The sequence below is a fragment of the Cloeon dipterum genome, chromosome 3, assembly GCF_949628265.1.
Source record: "Cloeon dipterum chromosome 3, ieCloDipt1.1, whole genome shotgun sequence".
Lineage (NCBI taxonomy): Eukaryota > Metazoa > Arthropoda > Insecta > Ephemeroptera > Baetidae > Cloeon > Cloeon dipterum.
Genome location: NC_088788.1, coordinates 7,127,564 through 7,144,340, shown reverse-complemented (window position 1 = coordinate 7,144,340; position 16,777 = coordinate 7,127,564). Strand labels below are relative to the sequence as shown.

Genomic DNA, 16,777 nt, shown 5'->3' with positions numbered 1-16,777 from the left:
TCCTGATAGCAAACAACTCACGAGCAATCCGCGCCCCAAAAATAGGCCTCAATATACTGGAGGAATTTTTTTCAAATCCGGAAAAGGACTGTTGATCTATTCAATTTGAGTAATTTGCATTTTGGAGAGAAAGTAGTTGCTTTTTGCATATGGTCGTGAGCTTTTTCTTTGCGACAATTGAGGCATGTTTTTTATGATCGGTAAAATAATCTTGATCATGATTAATAGCCACGCACGGCGTGCTGATTATATATATAAAAAGGTAAAAAGTTTTACCTCTAATATTAATCAGCGATAAAACAAAACGTCAATCAAATTTGTTCCATTGTCCTTCTCTCTGATAAGTCCTTTCTTACGTAATACAAGTAATCAATAATGAATCTAGAAATTTCTGGTGGCTATAGTTGGTAATTTAATTTCAAATTGATGTCAAACAATCGTCTTTTCTTAATTAAACATTTAGTCGGACGCAATTGATCCCCACACAGGTTTTAGTCAGTTCTAATTCAATCTGTTTGAACACGAATTCACACTTGATCAGTATAAAATTAAATTTAGAAAATATTAAATGGTTCTTTTTGAGCTAAAAATAAATTCATCCAATGAGAAATTAGCTGTTAGCGTTGTCAAGTTTTCCCTCCACGCCCATGCTTATCAAAATTTTCTTCTCTTATTTCAAGGTGAATTCAAGAGCACCGCCTGTTCTGAGGTACCATCAGGGTTTAGTTTAAGAAAAGACATCATCTCTTTCCAAGAGGAGCTGAAAGGTAATAGAGAACAAAATATTATAATAAGAACGACAGAACGACACGGAGATGCAAACCCCCAATTGAGAAAAATTCACTAGTTGAAGTTGAAATATTTTATTTGCTTTTATGGTCCTAGAAATTTGAAAAAAAATCGGAAATATATATATATATATATATATATATATATATATATATATATAAATTAGTTGAATCATTGGAGTTTTAAATGACAATATATATAGCCGAAATGCATAATGCGTAACTATTAATTCGAATTAAATTTTTGCTATACTAGCTTTAATATTGAGGATCTTCAGCCTTCAGCATACCCAAGGATTTCGATTTATCCACAAGAGAAAATTATAGAGTTCATAATTTTATATCCCTCAAACGCGCCCGCAGTTTTTTCAACTTAAAAGTCTTTTGAGAAATGGATGGGCCTTAGTTTAATAGGCCACATTATCTAAAGGCTAAATAGAAAAAATATAGATTTTACATTTCACAGAGGGTATTTTAAAAAATCGTCATTTAATTTCAGTATAATATTATCCATTCGCGTTTTATGAATCACTTACGTTTTTTCCAATTGAAAATTATTCATTACGCAAGCTTATCATAACCTGTCAAACTATAATTCGTGAAATAATTAGGAACAAATTTGCTCACCTTTTGGAAAAAATGCTGAAAATGTATAAATGTGTTAGCTCGAAAATTTTGATATCTTTTCGTGCTCATGTGAGAGATGCTGTATAGGTGTTGATGTCTGCAGTGGATAGTGAAGAATGTGACGATAGATGATAGCAATTATTTGAGATCCACTCCAATCTACCAGTTTCCATTATACCCCGCCCACTTGGCACGACGTCATGCTTGAACGGAAGACACGAGCGCGATTGGCTCTCACGTTTTTATCGTCAGACGCTCACCAGCCAATCAGGCTTGGGCATTTTACCAACCCTTTTCCTAATCTAAACGAAACTGCTGCGTAGATGCTTTGGCTCTTCATTCACATCACCGCACATCTTTGGTTCACCCCTTTTCCACCTTCCATAGGGATTATGCTGTATGTATTTTGTTCATTAAAGAAAATTATAAAGACTACATAACTTTCCTTGAATTTCAATATTAAAATTTTCTATAACAGATTGCGGCGGATTGCGGAATTCGTGACTATGAATATTGCCCTATAATTTTAATTGAAAATGTACCAACAGAACTGTCACAAATAGAGATAAAAAGAGATAAAATATCGTTTTACAGTATTTCCACCCTAGGATTTTTTTATACATTAAAAACAGAATAGTGATGCTCTCAATTGAAAGTTTTGGCCTGTAACTTTAGATTAATCATTTTCATCGAGCGTATTGCAAGTAAACAGCAAAATTAAGAAAAGTCTCTAGATAGTCAAATTTTAATTTGATTTATATATTTCGATTCTAAATTTTCCATATACTTATAATATTAAATATGATTTACTCAAAATTTGTTTTAAAAACGACCTTTTTAGCCATGCAAACACTATAAATAACAAAATAAATTTTTAATATACAATTGAAAGTCGATTAAAATGTTTTCCCCAACACTGCAAGTCAGGGGTGAGTATACCTGGGGTGTAAAAAGTGAGTTTTTCGCACCGCGCAGCAGTGACATGCGGCGGGGTGAGATTTTCTCACTGCAGCGCAGTGACATTTTCTCATCCCTGATTTGCTGTGTACCCTAATAAAAGGCAAAATAATGGCACCGCCCAAAATCTCATATATATATTTGGGGGTGGATAGTATGTATATAAATATAGCTGTTTCACTCCGGACCGGATCGCTTACTTTTTCATTGAGAGTGAAACGAGTCTCAGAATGTCAGAATTATTAATAAATTCATTGCTAGCCGTTTGCGTTGGATACCAGAATAATGCAGGTGGCCGACAGACGGGAGTTCGGCTTTTTCGATTACATTTTGTGGCTGCAGATTTTTATTACCATCCAGCAGAATTGATATTCGTCATGCATTTACAAAAGGTCAATTTTGTTGAGTTCAAGATCACATCGAAGAGCACCGGACATGGCTGAAACAACCGCAAATCTGGGCTTATTTTCGAAAAATTAACCACCATTGACCAATATTATATTCCTTCGCACTCTTCGCAGACCTGGCTTATCTCCTTCCAAGGCCAAATGCGCGGCTATGAAGATGCAATCCGCTTTCACCAAATCACGCAATTTTATATAAATTTCATAAATTTGTTATAATGAAATGATCGTATCTTTTTTAACATAGAACTTGTTTTTTCCGGCTGGTTTTTACTCCAAAAACTAGTGGTAAGATGCATTTTGGCGCATGGCAAAATACCCTCAACTCCATCAGGCGATAGAATAATACTGTACATTATACGTATATATTATTATTTATGTCACCTGTATTAATTTGGAGATGACTAATAAATAAAGATGATAAAAATACTTCTGGTTCTCAATAATTTTCATGCACCTCTTACTCCGATAAGATAAAATTGACAAACAACGCACAACTGCTATATATAATTACGAATGAGAAAATATATCCTAAAATTTTGGGTGGGACCAAAGGTTAAGTCTTGTGTTAGTCCGTTCCTTTCTGTAGTTCCCAAAAATGTTTTTCTCATGTTTACTATATTTTTTATTTTTTTTTTGTGTACGAAACTATAAAACTGATTTTTATTGAATTAAACATAAATTTATATCCTTCTTCTCGTCAGCTGGCTCCATTGTTGTCCATTTATTGCATCCATATCCATAATTATAGTGTCGATGAAAAGCGTGGAAAATAGTTGATTCGAAAGGTGTTATAAATTATCAAAACAGAACAACATCGGAGGGGGTGATTGAGATGATATAATAATAACTGGAAGAGCACAATGAGAGCTGTCAGATACTACAGAAAATGAATAGAAAAAAAATAACTTTCAAGTTTCAAGTAACATTATTAAGGGCAACAATTAAAATTTTTTGAATTGTTGGATCCCATAAACAATTGATCGATAAACAATTTGTTCAACAATTTGCAATAATAAAAAAGGACATTCCTAAAGTAAAAATTCAAATTTTGCCAATTTTCTCCAAAAATTTACGGAGCTTGAACATATTTTCTTGGCATATTTCGATTCCTCTGGTCGAGATCTGTCCAACGGTGTATGCCACTTATTGGGGAAACTCTTGGTTTTGAAATTAAATCGGATTTCAAGTAAGGAGACAGCCCTTACCATTTGAAAAGCACGGTTATTTTCCAGCCAATTTTCTCAAAAAATTACAGTGCTTCTTAGGTCAATTTAGGCTTTAACTGAATCCTAAGGGACGAGTTTATGTATTGGCAACAAGCAAATTCCAGGCTTTTGCAGTATCACTCCTCTTTAAAAATATTTATAATATATATAAATAACACTCGCAGCCTGCGTGCTGCGCGTTGTATTGCTTCAAAAGACGCAATGCAGGCTGGCGGCTGCAGGCATCAACGTGAGAATGAAGCTACTAAAGCCATCTAGCGTCGCAGGAGCGTAGCAGCTTGTGGGCGTCGCACCTGCCATGCCCCATGCCCATGCCTTGCTCGACGATCGACGTAATAAAAGTAAGAGACTCGTGTGAGAGAGCGTGTTCGTTTCTTCCTTCGTCTTCTTGGCGAAAGTAATAATTAGCGTAGATCTTGCTGAAGGAACAGTGCGGCACAATGTCATCACTCGAAGCCACCATCGAAAAGGTCCTGCTTTCAGATTCTGCCAAAATCTCGGAGGTGAGCCGATGCATGCGTTTTTAATCCGTTTGTTTATCTTTTCAGCAAGACCGGCATGTATGAATCCACGTGTGCCGCGTTAAATTTATAATAATTCTCAAAATACGGACTAACGATTTGAAATAAATCCATGTTTAGGGAACCGAAGAGCTGAAAGTGGCGTTCAAAAGCGCCGACATCATCCCGGCCCTGTGCCAGGTTCTCGGATCGTCGGTGAAGCAGGATGTGCGGCAGTACGCCGTTGTCCTGATCCGAAAGCATTTAAACCGCAAAAAGCACTGGGTACAACTCAAGGCTGATGTGAAGAAAGGGTAAATTAGTAATTCAGGCCTGTTTAATGTTAAAATTTAAAAAAAAAATTCTTGGCAGTTTGAAGGAGGGGCTCATCCAGTACCTGATCTCTGAGCCAGTGAAAAGCGTCAAATCGTCGATTGCCCAGCTGATGGGGGTGATTGCCAAGCACCAGAAGCAGCTGGACAGAGACTGGCCTGAGCTGTTGCAGCTCTTCCAGAATTTCATCACCAATAATGACCCTCATAAGCAGGAGGTTTGCTAATATATAGCACCTTAATGATGAAAATAAATATTTATCTTGTTGAATAATTTTTTTAGATTGGAACCCTGGCCCTAAAAAATGTCTTGGACACTTGTGCTGGGTCAGTAGCCACGTTTCTGCCAGCCTTCTGCATCCTGTTCAAGCATGTGCTGGAAACGTCGACCAACCTGGCCTCTGACACTGTCTACAACACTATCGTCGGCATGAAACACCTCATTCCCCTGCTCAGTGAGCAGAAGGTACTGTTCTTTTGTTTTTTAAATGACGCAGGACTAGCAAAAATGGATCTTAAATTATAATTTAACTGAAACAACAGTCATTTTAAATAAGATGTTTTTTTTGCTAAAAAATCGCTAGTTAATCTTCATATATTTTAATTTAAAATTGTTAATTGCAGTCGTGCATCAGTTCGTATGCAAATCTGCTCCCTGGAACGCTGGCTGCGGCGAACGCGATGGCTTCCATTAACGAGGACAAGGCGATCGAGGAGTTGGGCATTTTGGATGAGCTGCTCGAGGAGCACGCCTCTGTCCTCGGCCAGCACCTGCAACTCATCATCACCGCCTGCATGCAGATCGCACTCAACCAGTCCCTGCCCGACGCCGTTCGCGTCAAGGGAGTCCTCCTCACTGGCTGGATCGCCCGCAGTAGAAAGAAGGTTTGACGATTGATTACCTAAATAATTGTTTTGAACGAAACAATTTTTTTTATCTATTTATGGTAAGGTGGGGAAAAAGCTCTGGTTAAAGGACAGCTTTGACTCAACTCAATTAATCAATCATAATTATTATTTAAAGAGATTTTTTATAATTTTCGGTAATTCGTGATTTGTTTGTACATTTTTGAACATTTTAATTAAACTCTTTAATTTATCAGGGTATGTTTAGAAAAATTAAACGCTCTGAAGATTTTGCCAATCTGACGAAACCATGATTCTGCTGACAGAAAATATTATTTAAATTTTTATGTTCAAAGAATAATTTTTTGGAACCTAAATTGTGCACCATTTGAAATTAACTTCTATAAAAAAGCTTAATTTTTGAATTTAAATCGTAATAAAAGCCCCTTAAACCGAATAAAATAGTCCTCAGTTCCTCATAACAAGTAAAATTTTTTAAATAGGCCAAACCTGTACGTAGATCCATGCCGTATTCTAATTTTCCTAATTTTCAAGAAAATGTGAATTAATCAGTACACCAGATTCATTTTTTTCTTTCAAATATGCAAAAATAATTTAATTTAAAAAAATGATATTTTTCAGGCCTTCTTGAAGCAAAATCTTCTGCAGCCAGTGTTGGAGGCGCTGTTCCAGCTGATGGCGGCGCCATCTGCGATGGAAGAGGAGGAGGAGGCGTACTTCAACGCCGACGCCGAGTCCACGACGCCACAGTTGTGCGCCTCGCAGACCCTGGACACGCTTGCCCTTTCCCTGCCACCTGACAAGCTCATTCCGGCCCTTGTAATTAGATCCATTTCTTTGTCATTTGAGTTTTTAATTTATTTAAATTTGAAATAGGCGCAATTCATCGAGCCGGCCCTGCAGGGCGATGACGTGTATAGGAAGAAGGCTGCTTACCTGGCCCTGTCGGTGATTGCCGAGGGCTGCACTGAGTACATCAGGACCAACTGCCTGGAGAACTTTGTCCAGTGCATCGGCACTGGCATCACAGACGAGTCCACTGTCGTCAGAAATGCCGCCCTTTTTGCCCTTGGACAGTACTCTGAATACTTGCAGGTAGGAATTAGTGAAGTCTTGATAAATTAGTTTGAGACTTGCGAGATTTTCAATTTATTCAGCATTTCCATCTATAAATAATCGCATAAATGAGCTTTTAAAGCTTAAGAAATTTGTTTACATCAATTTTTCTGTTTATTTATATATTTTAATAATTTAATTTTTGTTATACAGGTATTCTAACTATCTAAACACTCATCTTCAATATTTTCTGAGCTTCCAACTGTCACAGAATCGTGTTTTGAGCTGCCAAAACCGTCTGAATGCAATTGATTCAATACCTCCAAAAAAATTAGTAAAAAATATAGCCTTACAAATTCTGTCAATATTTTCGCTCTGGGAAAATGTACACATATAATTGGTTCTGGATCCTAATTATTTCTCTTGTCCTTGAGTGGGTCGAAAAACTAGAAAAACTTCTAATTTATGCAGAATCCAGGAAAGTCCAGGAAAATTATACAAATTTGTAGTAGTTGTTAGCTCAAGGTTTTTACCAAAGAATATTTTCTTGCCCCAAAAATTGCAAATATCGCCATTTTCACCGCTAAGAACAAGTAATGAAGCTGTTAGCCAGAATATTTTGATCAAAATTTAATTCAAATAACGAGTTTTTCTTAAAAAAATGGTTTTGGCTCCTTTATTTTACCAATTTGAATTAAAAATTCTATAACAATTGAATTAAAATAATGCTTGCAATCAATCAACTGCTTATTGCATCCAATAATTTAAATAATTTTCAATTGTATTCATGTATCAATCCAACTGAAACACTTTCAGTGATTTTTTTTTGTTTTATTTAAATTACATAATTATTCCCTGTTGCCAACAGCCGGACATCACGAGGTTCGCGCCTCTGCTGATGCCGATCCTGTTCACGTACCTGGAGCAGCTGTGCGCTGGTCTGGAGGCGAACGGCAAGGAGCCATCCGGCGTGGACCGCATGTTCTACGCGCTGGAGACGTTCTGCGAGCAGCTCAACAACGACCTGCTGCCGTACCTGCCAATCCTGATGCAGCGCCTCATGACAACCCTCGAGCCCCGCTTCTCGGTGCACCTGCGCGAGCTCGCCCTCAGCGCCGTCGGCGCCACCGCCAACGCTGCAAAGGAAAAGATCCTGCCCTACTACCCCCACATCATCGAGGTCCTCAAGACCTTCCTCACTGTTGACTCTACTGATGACACAAGACCACTCCAGATTCAAGCATTGGGTTAGTGTTTTCATATGTTTTTGTTATACTTGTTTGGTAAATTGATTGTGATATTTATTTTTATAGAGGAACGGTTTTCAGGACATTTTTTGCTAATTTAAATTTCTTTCCATTTTTCTTTTGTATTTTTCAATGTTTAACCGGTTTATTTTGTGTTTTACAGACACGCTGGCAATTCTCAGTCGCAGCGTCGGTGCAGAAACGTTCAAACCTCTGGCGTGGGACAGCATCAACTACGCCATCCAGCTGGTGAAAAACAGCGGCGAGGAGGCCGACCTGCGCAAGGCGTCGTACGGCTTGTTCGCCGCGATCTCAACCGTCCTCAAGACGGAAATGTCGCCAGCGCTCAAGGAAATCGTGCCTTTCCTCATTGAGAGCATCAAAAGCAAGGACGGCATTGTTGTAAGTCCCAAAAATCGTGTTTCATTGAAATATATATCACACGTGGCATTTTACACTCTTTATATTTGCAGGCGCATTTCAAAGAAGATGCGGACAAAGTTTACCCAGTTTATGAGGAAGTGAAGGAAGATCTGGAGGAGGAAGACATTGATGGCGAGTTTACAGACGATGAGGACGTCTGCTCAGACATAGTTGGTATGGTTTACTCTCCAATAATAATAAAAAAACTTATATTAAACAAAATCAATGCAGGTTACGATTTGAAAAATGACTTCACGGAAGAGTCTGAGGAGGCGTGCTTGGCCCTGAAAGAAATCGCAGCTGAAGTTGGGTATGTTTTCTTTTTATTATTTATTATCGCGATTTTATGGTAATTTATTTGGTCTTCAGGGAGGCGTTTGCGCCTTATCTGAAGGACTGCTTCCCTGTGGTCTACTCGGCGCTCAACTACCCCCATGAGAGCGTCAAGAGCGCCGCCCTCTCAGCCGCTGTCCAGATTACAATCAACTGGTCCAAGATTCCCACTCCTGAGGCTGCTAACGGTGGGTTTTGAGAAAGTCAAACTGAAATCCCAAGGTTTAATTTGTAAATTAAACTGGTGATATTTTTTAATTATTTAAAGAGTAAAATTATTCTCTGCGTCAGCTTTATTATAATTTTAATTTTGTGTAATAACTCATTTTTCTGTATTATTTTTTGCAGAGGTCAATGATATTCTGTTGAGCCTGGTGCCAAAGTGTGCTGAGCTGATCCACTTCGACCCTGAGTACAGCGTCGTGATGGCAGCTTTGGAGGTTTACTCTGACCTGCTGAAGGAGCTGAAAGGCGTCGTGCTTCAGGGCGAGGGCCACCAGGAGGCCATTATTAACTGCATCACCACCGTCTTGAACAATGAGGTAACGATTCCTTCTCGACTCAAAGCATTCAATGAAAATAATACACTTTTCTGCAATGGATTCTAGTTAATTTATTTTTGAAGGATCTGATACAATTTAATTTTTAATTTTTGTAGACTGAGTGTCAGAAGCAGGAGGGTCAGGGTGACGATGAGGAGGATGAGCTAGAGGAAGACGATGACGACGATGAAAACGACGCCGAGCAAGACATGATGCTGTTTGAATACGCGTCAGAGGTGCTCAATCCGCTCGGACACGCCATGCCCAACGATGAGTTCGGATTCGTCTTCAAAAAACTCCTGCCCACCCTCATCAACAAAACTGTAAGTAAAAAATGTCACTTTATGAAGTTACATTTTTGCAATATTTAGAATAAAAATTGTAACATACATATTTTTCTGTATTTGAGTAGAAAAAGAAGTGGACCATTGGCCAGAGGTCGTTCAGCACGGGCGTGATTGCCGAGTGCATGGAGCCGCTGGGGGCTGCCCAGATTGCCAACTTTTCCGGCCAGCTGATGCCCCTGCTGCTCAAACTGGCGCAGGACTCAGTGCCTGACGTCCGAAACAACTCTATCTACGCCATTGGCGAAATGGCCTACCATGGCAAAGATCCCATTTACAGGTCACAATCAATTTTCATTTTTTAAATTGCGTTTTATTGTAATTTATCTCCTCAGGTACTACCCTGAAATTCTGCAAACCCTTTCCGCCGTGATACCAAAGAACGACAATGGGCCACACGTGCTGGACAACATCTGCGGTGCCATAGCCCGGCTCATCGTCACCAACGTCAAAGCAGTTCCTTTGGATCAGGTGCGTCTTTTGCGTTTTTATTTTAAAAAAATTAAATTATGTATTGATTTCCAGGTGTTTCCTGTGTTCATGATGCATTTACCGCTGCGAGAAGACTACGGCGAGATCAAGCCCATCTTCGAGTGCGTCTCCTTGCTGTACCAAATGGGTTCGCCGCAGCTTGCCGCCAACCTCGACAAAGTCATCATTACAGCTGCGGATGTCGTCGGCACTGACAAGGTTCCTAAAGGTGAGATTTTCTGATTTTCTAAGAATAATTATTAAAGTTTTTAAGATTAACATGCTATTTTAAACATTAAGTAAACATTTTTTTTAATTACATTGATGTTGATTTGAAATTTTGTGCTGTTGATTTCTTTAAATTTAGCATCCAAACCGATGGGCAGAAGAAACTAAATCGTTCAGAAATTTTTAAAAATCTGCGATAAGACATTAAATGATGCTGAGCCATTTTTTATTTTTTAAAAATCTTTGAGAGTTATTTATTGAGGCCCCTTTAGGCAGATAAAACATGCTTTCAAATTTAAATAATGATGAAATACAATTTTCTATATTTATTTTTTTTTAAACAATTGTCAATATAAACAACAAATTCATTAAGTAAAGGTATTTACATTATGAATGAAATTGCCAAAGCAACTAAAAAGTTTTTTTAAATAATTAAATCATTTTTCAAGCTGTAAATATGCACCATTAGTTTTTTCTCTCTCTGCAACTTACCAAACACAATAAATAGAATAAGAGCAAACAGGCTTCTTCTTCCTCTCGTCCAAATGCAGTTTAACACTGAAATGCTGATAAAGGCTGTGCCGCTCCATTTCTCCTCGCCAGCCCTTACAAGGGAAAATCTGCTTCTAATATAGAAGCTTGTCAACCAACGGCCGTCATCGATTTGTAATATTTTTTTGCTGTTCACAGAGGTGTCGGTCGACATCGTCTCGCTGCTGAAGACCATGCAGAAGGATTTCCCAGACAAATTCGCGGCGACTGCCGCCGCCCTGGAGCCTGAAGCCGCCGTCAGGCTCCAAAATGCATTTGAAGGTTGAGAAGTCGTCGATTTTGCGTATACGCTGTATGTGTGCCTTACTTAATTTATCCGCGGTTGAAGAAAGAAGGAAAGAAAGTAAGAAAAAGGCACGCCATCTAGACCACCTTTGATTACATACTGGAAAGGATCAAATTAATAAAATTGCTAAAAGGAAATTATTATGTTTAATTTAAAAATAAAACCGCAACCATTGTAATTTTTTCCTCGCTGAATAAATGCAATGACCAAAGAAATTTGAAGTCAAAATATGTCCAGCTTTTACTTAGCTAGAAATAAATGAGAAAAAAATTTAATTCTCAAGAACAGGAATTTTCCTAACTAGGCGGTTATCCTCGGAAATTAAATGGACGAGATGTCTATGATCATAATTTAAATGGTTAACTCAACTCTTTGGAACGTGCAGTTGCATTTTCTTCTCACCTTTTTATTTTCACCGCTTAATTTAAGTTTTTACCAGCCAACTTACTCTTATGGATTTTTTTAATTTAAATTAATTTTATGCCATTGCAGTGGACGGCAAAAATTGATAATTTATTTCATTTAAATGTTTCGTTGCTATTTCAGAAATGCAAACAAATATATTTCTAAATAAAATGCCATGCACCTGTTCAAACTTCCTGACTTTTTAAACTGGGTAAAATTTCGCCAGTTGCGAACGCCCTAAGGCGAGGTTTAAAATAAAAACAGATTTTACTAGCACAATAATTTTGTTTTAATTATGTCAAAAGGAACATGATATCTCTTATTTTTAGATAAATCAAGATGAATTCCTCAAGTTTTTTTTTACTCAAACTCTTCTGAGGACAAAAAATAAATAGAGGGCCAGAGAATAACTTTGATTTTGAGATTCAGAATATCTAATTTTACCCCAGAGCAAAAATATTGTTGGTTTGGGACGAAGATCAAGATTTTTCCGAAATTCTCATGATTGTATAGTCCAAAATTATCTGTTTTAAAGACTCTTTTTAAAAATTAGTTCATTTATTGAATATCTTTTGATGTTAGCAGCCATCAACAGATTTTATAAAAAATACCATTTACTGACATTCCCAATCCTAGCCCGGCTGCCAGAGAAGAATAAAGAAATAAATAATTACAATCTCGTTCTGGATTCTGGACAGAAGGTGTTGCGACTTTTAAAAGAGCCAACAGTTCTAGCACCGCAAATATTTACCAATGAATAATCTTTTACCGAACAAAAAGAGATGAAAACACGTACAAATCCGCCTGGAATATTCACATCCAGATTTATGCACTTGCGCAAAATCATTACAATGATATTTTTCCATGTAAATAAAAGGGATTTTGTGTTCATTATTTTACCAGAAATTCACCAAATTGTTTGCCTATTGTCAAAGACATATAGTCTGCTATTTTTCTTACGTTTTATGATCTAAATTTAAACCTTCTCTTAATCTTATTCCATCAATAAATTTGATGTTTTAATTTAATTTTTCCGTGTGTAAGTATAATGAACAAAAATATTCCTTTAAGATATATCAGTAAGTTTTTATGAACTCCCGAGACAAACACATATAGACTACTGGAAAATTTAAAATAATACAAACTCGTTATTTTAATTAATTTGTCATGAAATTTAAAAAAATATTATGTAACACAAAAAATTATTAATATTTATCCAAATTTCATAACTGAATTTATTTATTAAATCAAAACTCTTGTAAGAACAAATTATTAATTTGATAAAGTTTTAATTTGATAATTTAGTGCGTGTCCAGTGGAGCGTACACAATATGCAAAGATTTGTGGTGGTGAGAAGGAAGCGGCGAAGCAAAATAAAAGCGGTCTTATCGTTGTGACTCTCCATCACCCACCCAGCTTATCACCTGCCGCTATTTTTTTTTTTTTTTTATCAGATATGCACAATTGGGATTCCTCCAGTCAAGTCAGTCGGTGGAAATTAATTTGTTTTCGGCTGCAGCGTTAATCGGCGGCGCTTCCTGCCTGCCTGCCCCCAGTGTGCATTTCCCGAGTCGAGAGAAACAGCGCGTGTCGCAGGAACGCCACCGAGAGCACAAGTTTCGATCTCTGCTCGCAGATTATTGGACGAGATTGATGAACTGTCACGCGACAACGGATTGATCTCAGATAAGCATAAGCAGGTAATTACATCCAGAGAGGTGGACTTCGAGACCTTTTCGATTGAAATTGAGAGCAGAATATTATTATTGTTGCTGCGGGGAGCTTTTTTTGGTTTAAGGTTAAAAAACGATAGGGCACGCACTGAAAAATAAGTAAAAAAAATTGGCGAGGCTTAACAATGTGCATCTTTATTAAAAATTTAATGAAAGACGATTTGTTGTGCTACAAAATCCTTGTAGCAAATGTAGAAAAGAGGCTGCAAAGTTAATGTGCTTGCTTTAAATGGTGATAATTCTGTCTCCATATCTTAGATCTTATTAAATTTCAAAATAAGGACGGATTTCCCTGTTATGTGACGTCGTTGGATAGATCTCGATGAGATTAATCAAAATCAGGCATAGATTTTTGTTGTTAATTTTGGAGAATATTGGCAAAATTTGCAGCGCACCTGTATCAATTTCCCTGACTTTCGTTTAATGTACCTTCCTCCTCACTCTTCGAGTGCAGGGAGGGGGCACATTGAAGTCTAGACCGGGTAGTGCGTTACAAATTTGAATTTTTCTTGGAGAGATATGTAATATGTACACAAAACATTCTTAAATTAATTGTTCAAATAATAAACTCGTGCAACTGCGTATTGTAGCAAAAAATGTAAAAAATTCAATTTTTGCCCCTTAATCAACGACACAAAATTTACCAAAAGGGGGATAAATCATAATATTTTTTTAAATACTCACATTTTGGAAACGAAAAACATGGTAAAGCCATAAAAATATCTGGATTTGATGGAATATACAACTAAATCCACCCTGACATACTTTTAAACTTTCATTTGAACCCCAATTAGAAACAAACCCTTGTAAAATACGTTAAATTAAAAACTTATATTATATTTTTGCTCCATTTTTTTACTATTTCAAATGATTTTATTTCAGTTATTTTTTTCTTATAATTAGATTGTCAAAAAAAATCTTAAATTAATCCAGTTTTGGTCGCATTCTTATCTTAAGAAAGCATAGTCAACAAAAAATGGAAAAAACCTTCATTAAATATAAACATACGACATACTTCATTTTATAGGGATTAATTTTCAAAAGATGCAAAGCGAAACAGTAAAAACAAATTTTTAAAATTCGAATTTCTTTAACACTCTTAATTTTTGCGATTTAAAATGGACCTTGTCCCCTTCCTGCCGAGATAAACATTGGTTCTCGCACTGGTAGATTTTCAAGAAAGATTAAAAAATTCTCCTATGATTTTTTACTCTCAATTACAATTTCAGCTGTTTTTTTTAACACGACGTAGATTTGACCTTCACAATGGCCTTTAAAAGGACAACACCACTTGAAAAGCCAAGCTTTATAATTTTTATCAGTTTGAAAACTTGATTTCAAACAGGGACAATCACACCTGGAAAAAAAACTAAGCATGATAAATTCGATATTGTTGAATAATCAGAATTTTATACCAACGATTTCACAGTTTAAAGTTCAAAATATACAATATAAGCTTGGATAATTACTGTCACATAGTGTAAATTAAAATTTCACCAATTTACTAAAAAAATTACACTACACATCATATTCCTTTAGCAGATTTCGATTCCTCTCGAGAGTGTATGACACATTTCTGGGGAACTCTTTGTTGCGAAATAAAAAAAAGATTTCAAGAAGGAAGGCAACCCCCTTTTTTGATCTAAGCTCAAAGATATTTTGCACTGCGTAGGTTTGTTTTGGCTTTAAGTGAATCCTTTATAAGAATTATATAGTTCGTGCATTGGCTACAAGGATATTCAGAGGTTGTGATCAATCATCTTTGAAGTTCTAAATAAACAATATTTCATATATGTCAATCTATTTTACAAATAGAAATTCTGTCTGCTAATTAGGCCAAACGTATTTATCTCTGGGGCAAATTACAATTAGTTTTGTATAATTTAAAGGAAAAAAAGAACACCGTAATCGAATTTTTGTTATATGGGAATATTATATAACATATATGCGCTCAAATAAATATATAAATAATAGCCGTTAATCTTTTGCTATTGACAACACTTAAATTAAATAAATATTTCGATTTCATATCTATAATTTTCAATTTAAAGAGGAGAAATCGGTATTTTCTGTGCCTAATTTTTCATTTAGCTGAAACAGTTTTGTTGGTCCTAGCAAAAATTAAATTTTGGTATTCCTGATTTCCTAATAAGAGCGCTGCAAAAATGTTAGGACACCCATTTGAAATGACGCAAGCGTTTGTCAGGCGCCGTTCCCCGTATATTCGCAATCATAATCGCGTTATCTATCTCTGCTTCGTCCACTCATGTCCAGCAACAAGTTCGATTCACCTGATTTTACAACAAATTTCCAATCGCCGCGTTTTTGCTGCTCGGCGCCGAGCCACAGAGATAAGAGCGCGCTTTGAATTCAACAAGTGCATCGGCGCGCGCGCGTCATCGCCTTGACGTCACGCACACACGGCTCTATTATTTGTGTTTCTTTTTGGCGCAGCGAAAACAAATCCAAAAATCCATGGGAATCACCTTTTTTCGAACGCACATGCAAATCGCGAGATGCTGTGCGTGAGAAAATATTTGTCACTTTCCTTGTTGCACTTCTTGCCAAGGTGCGGGCTTGTCTGTGTGCCAAAGGATTTGCGTCGAATGCTTTGATGTCATTCGAAGGCAATAAAAATAATATACAGAAGCTGCTACAGCTGGGGATTTGAGCCGATTGACGCGTTTCATTCTTCACAGGGATCAGTGAATTCCTCTAGAATTTTTTTATAGTGGGGATTTTACAAACTTAAAAATTCTGTAAAACTATTTTTCAAAATGGGAAAAGCGTTAAATTTTGTATGGTGCTATAAAGAGGATTGATACTGAAAAATGCTTGAACTCATTCCTTACTTAGGATTCAGTTGAAGCCAAAATTGACCTAAATAGCAGTGGAAATTTTTGAGGAAAGTGGCTGTAAAGTTAGCATTTTTTTTTCAAATGACTGTCTCTTTGCTGGAAATCTAATTTTATTTCACTAAAAAGTGTTTTCCTAAAAGGTTGCATGCACTGTTGGACAGATTTTCATGAGAGAAATCGAAATGTGCCAAGAAAATATGGACATGCGCTGGAAATTTTGGAGAAAATTTGAAAATTTTGAATTTTGACTGTAAAAAGGTCATTTTTTGATTGTTAGAAAATGTAGAACAAATTGTTCATCGAACAACTGCTTATTGCATCCAACAATTGAAATAATTTTCAATTGTTGCCCTGTACCAATCCACTTTAAAACCTAGTTTTTAACAAAATTAAATATTTTTATTGAAATAAACAAAAAATTTGACTTTAATTATCATATTGCACACGTCTACTTAATTTATCAAATTTATTCACATACTGCAATTAATAATTATGGGTCAAGGAAGCAGTTTTAAGGGTTGAAAATGCTGATAATTGCGTAAGACTGAATATATTTTGAGAAAGACACCAATATGGCATATGGTCTGCCGCACGA

At 36.5% G+C, this 16,777-nt stretch overlaps 1 protein-coding gene across 1 annotated transcript; it reads left to right on the top strand.

Moving 5' to 3' along the window:
* The first annotated feature begins 4,333 nt into the window (after positions 1–4,333).
* Positions 4,334–11,323, top strand: LOC135939674 (importin-4-like). The gene is made up of 18 exons (XM_065484173.1): positions 4,334–4,508; positions 4,647–4,819; positions 4,878–5,055; positions 5,121–5,303; positions 5,462–5,722; positions 6,326–6,523; positions 6,581–6,799; positions 7,629–8,007; positions 8,171–8,409; positions 8,481–8,604; positions 8,662–8,740; positions 8,800–8,951; positions 9,112–9,305; positions 9,422–9,628; positions 9,718–9,929; positions 9,985–10,120; positions 10,175–10,349; positions 11,039–11,323. Exons 1-18 carry the CDS (start codon positions 4,446–4,448, stop codon positions 11,164–11,166), a joined length of 3,300 nt encoding a protein of 1,099 aa, XP_065340245.1. The 5' UTR covers positions 4,334–4,445; the 3' UTR covers positions 11,167–11,323.
* The last annotated feature ends 5,454 nt before the right edge of the window (positions 11,324–16,777 follow it).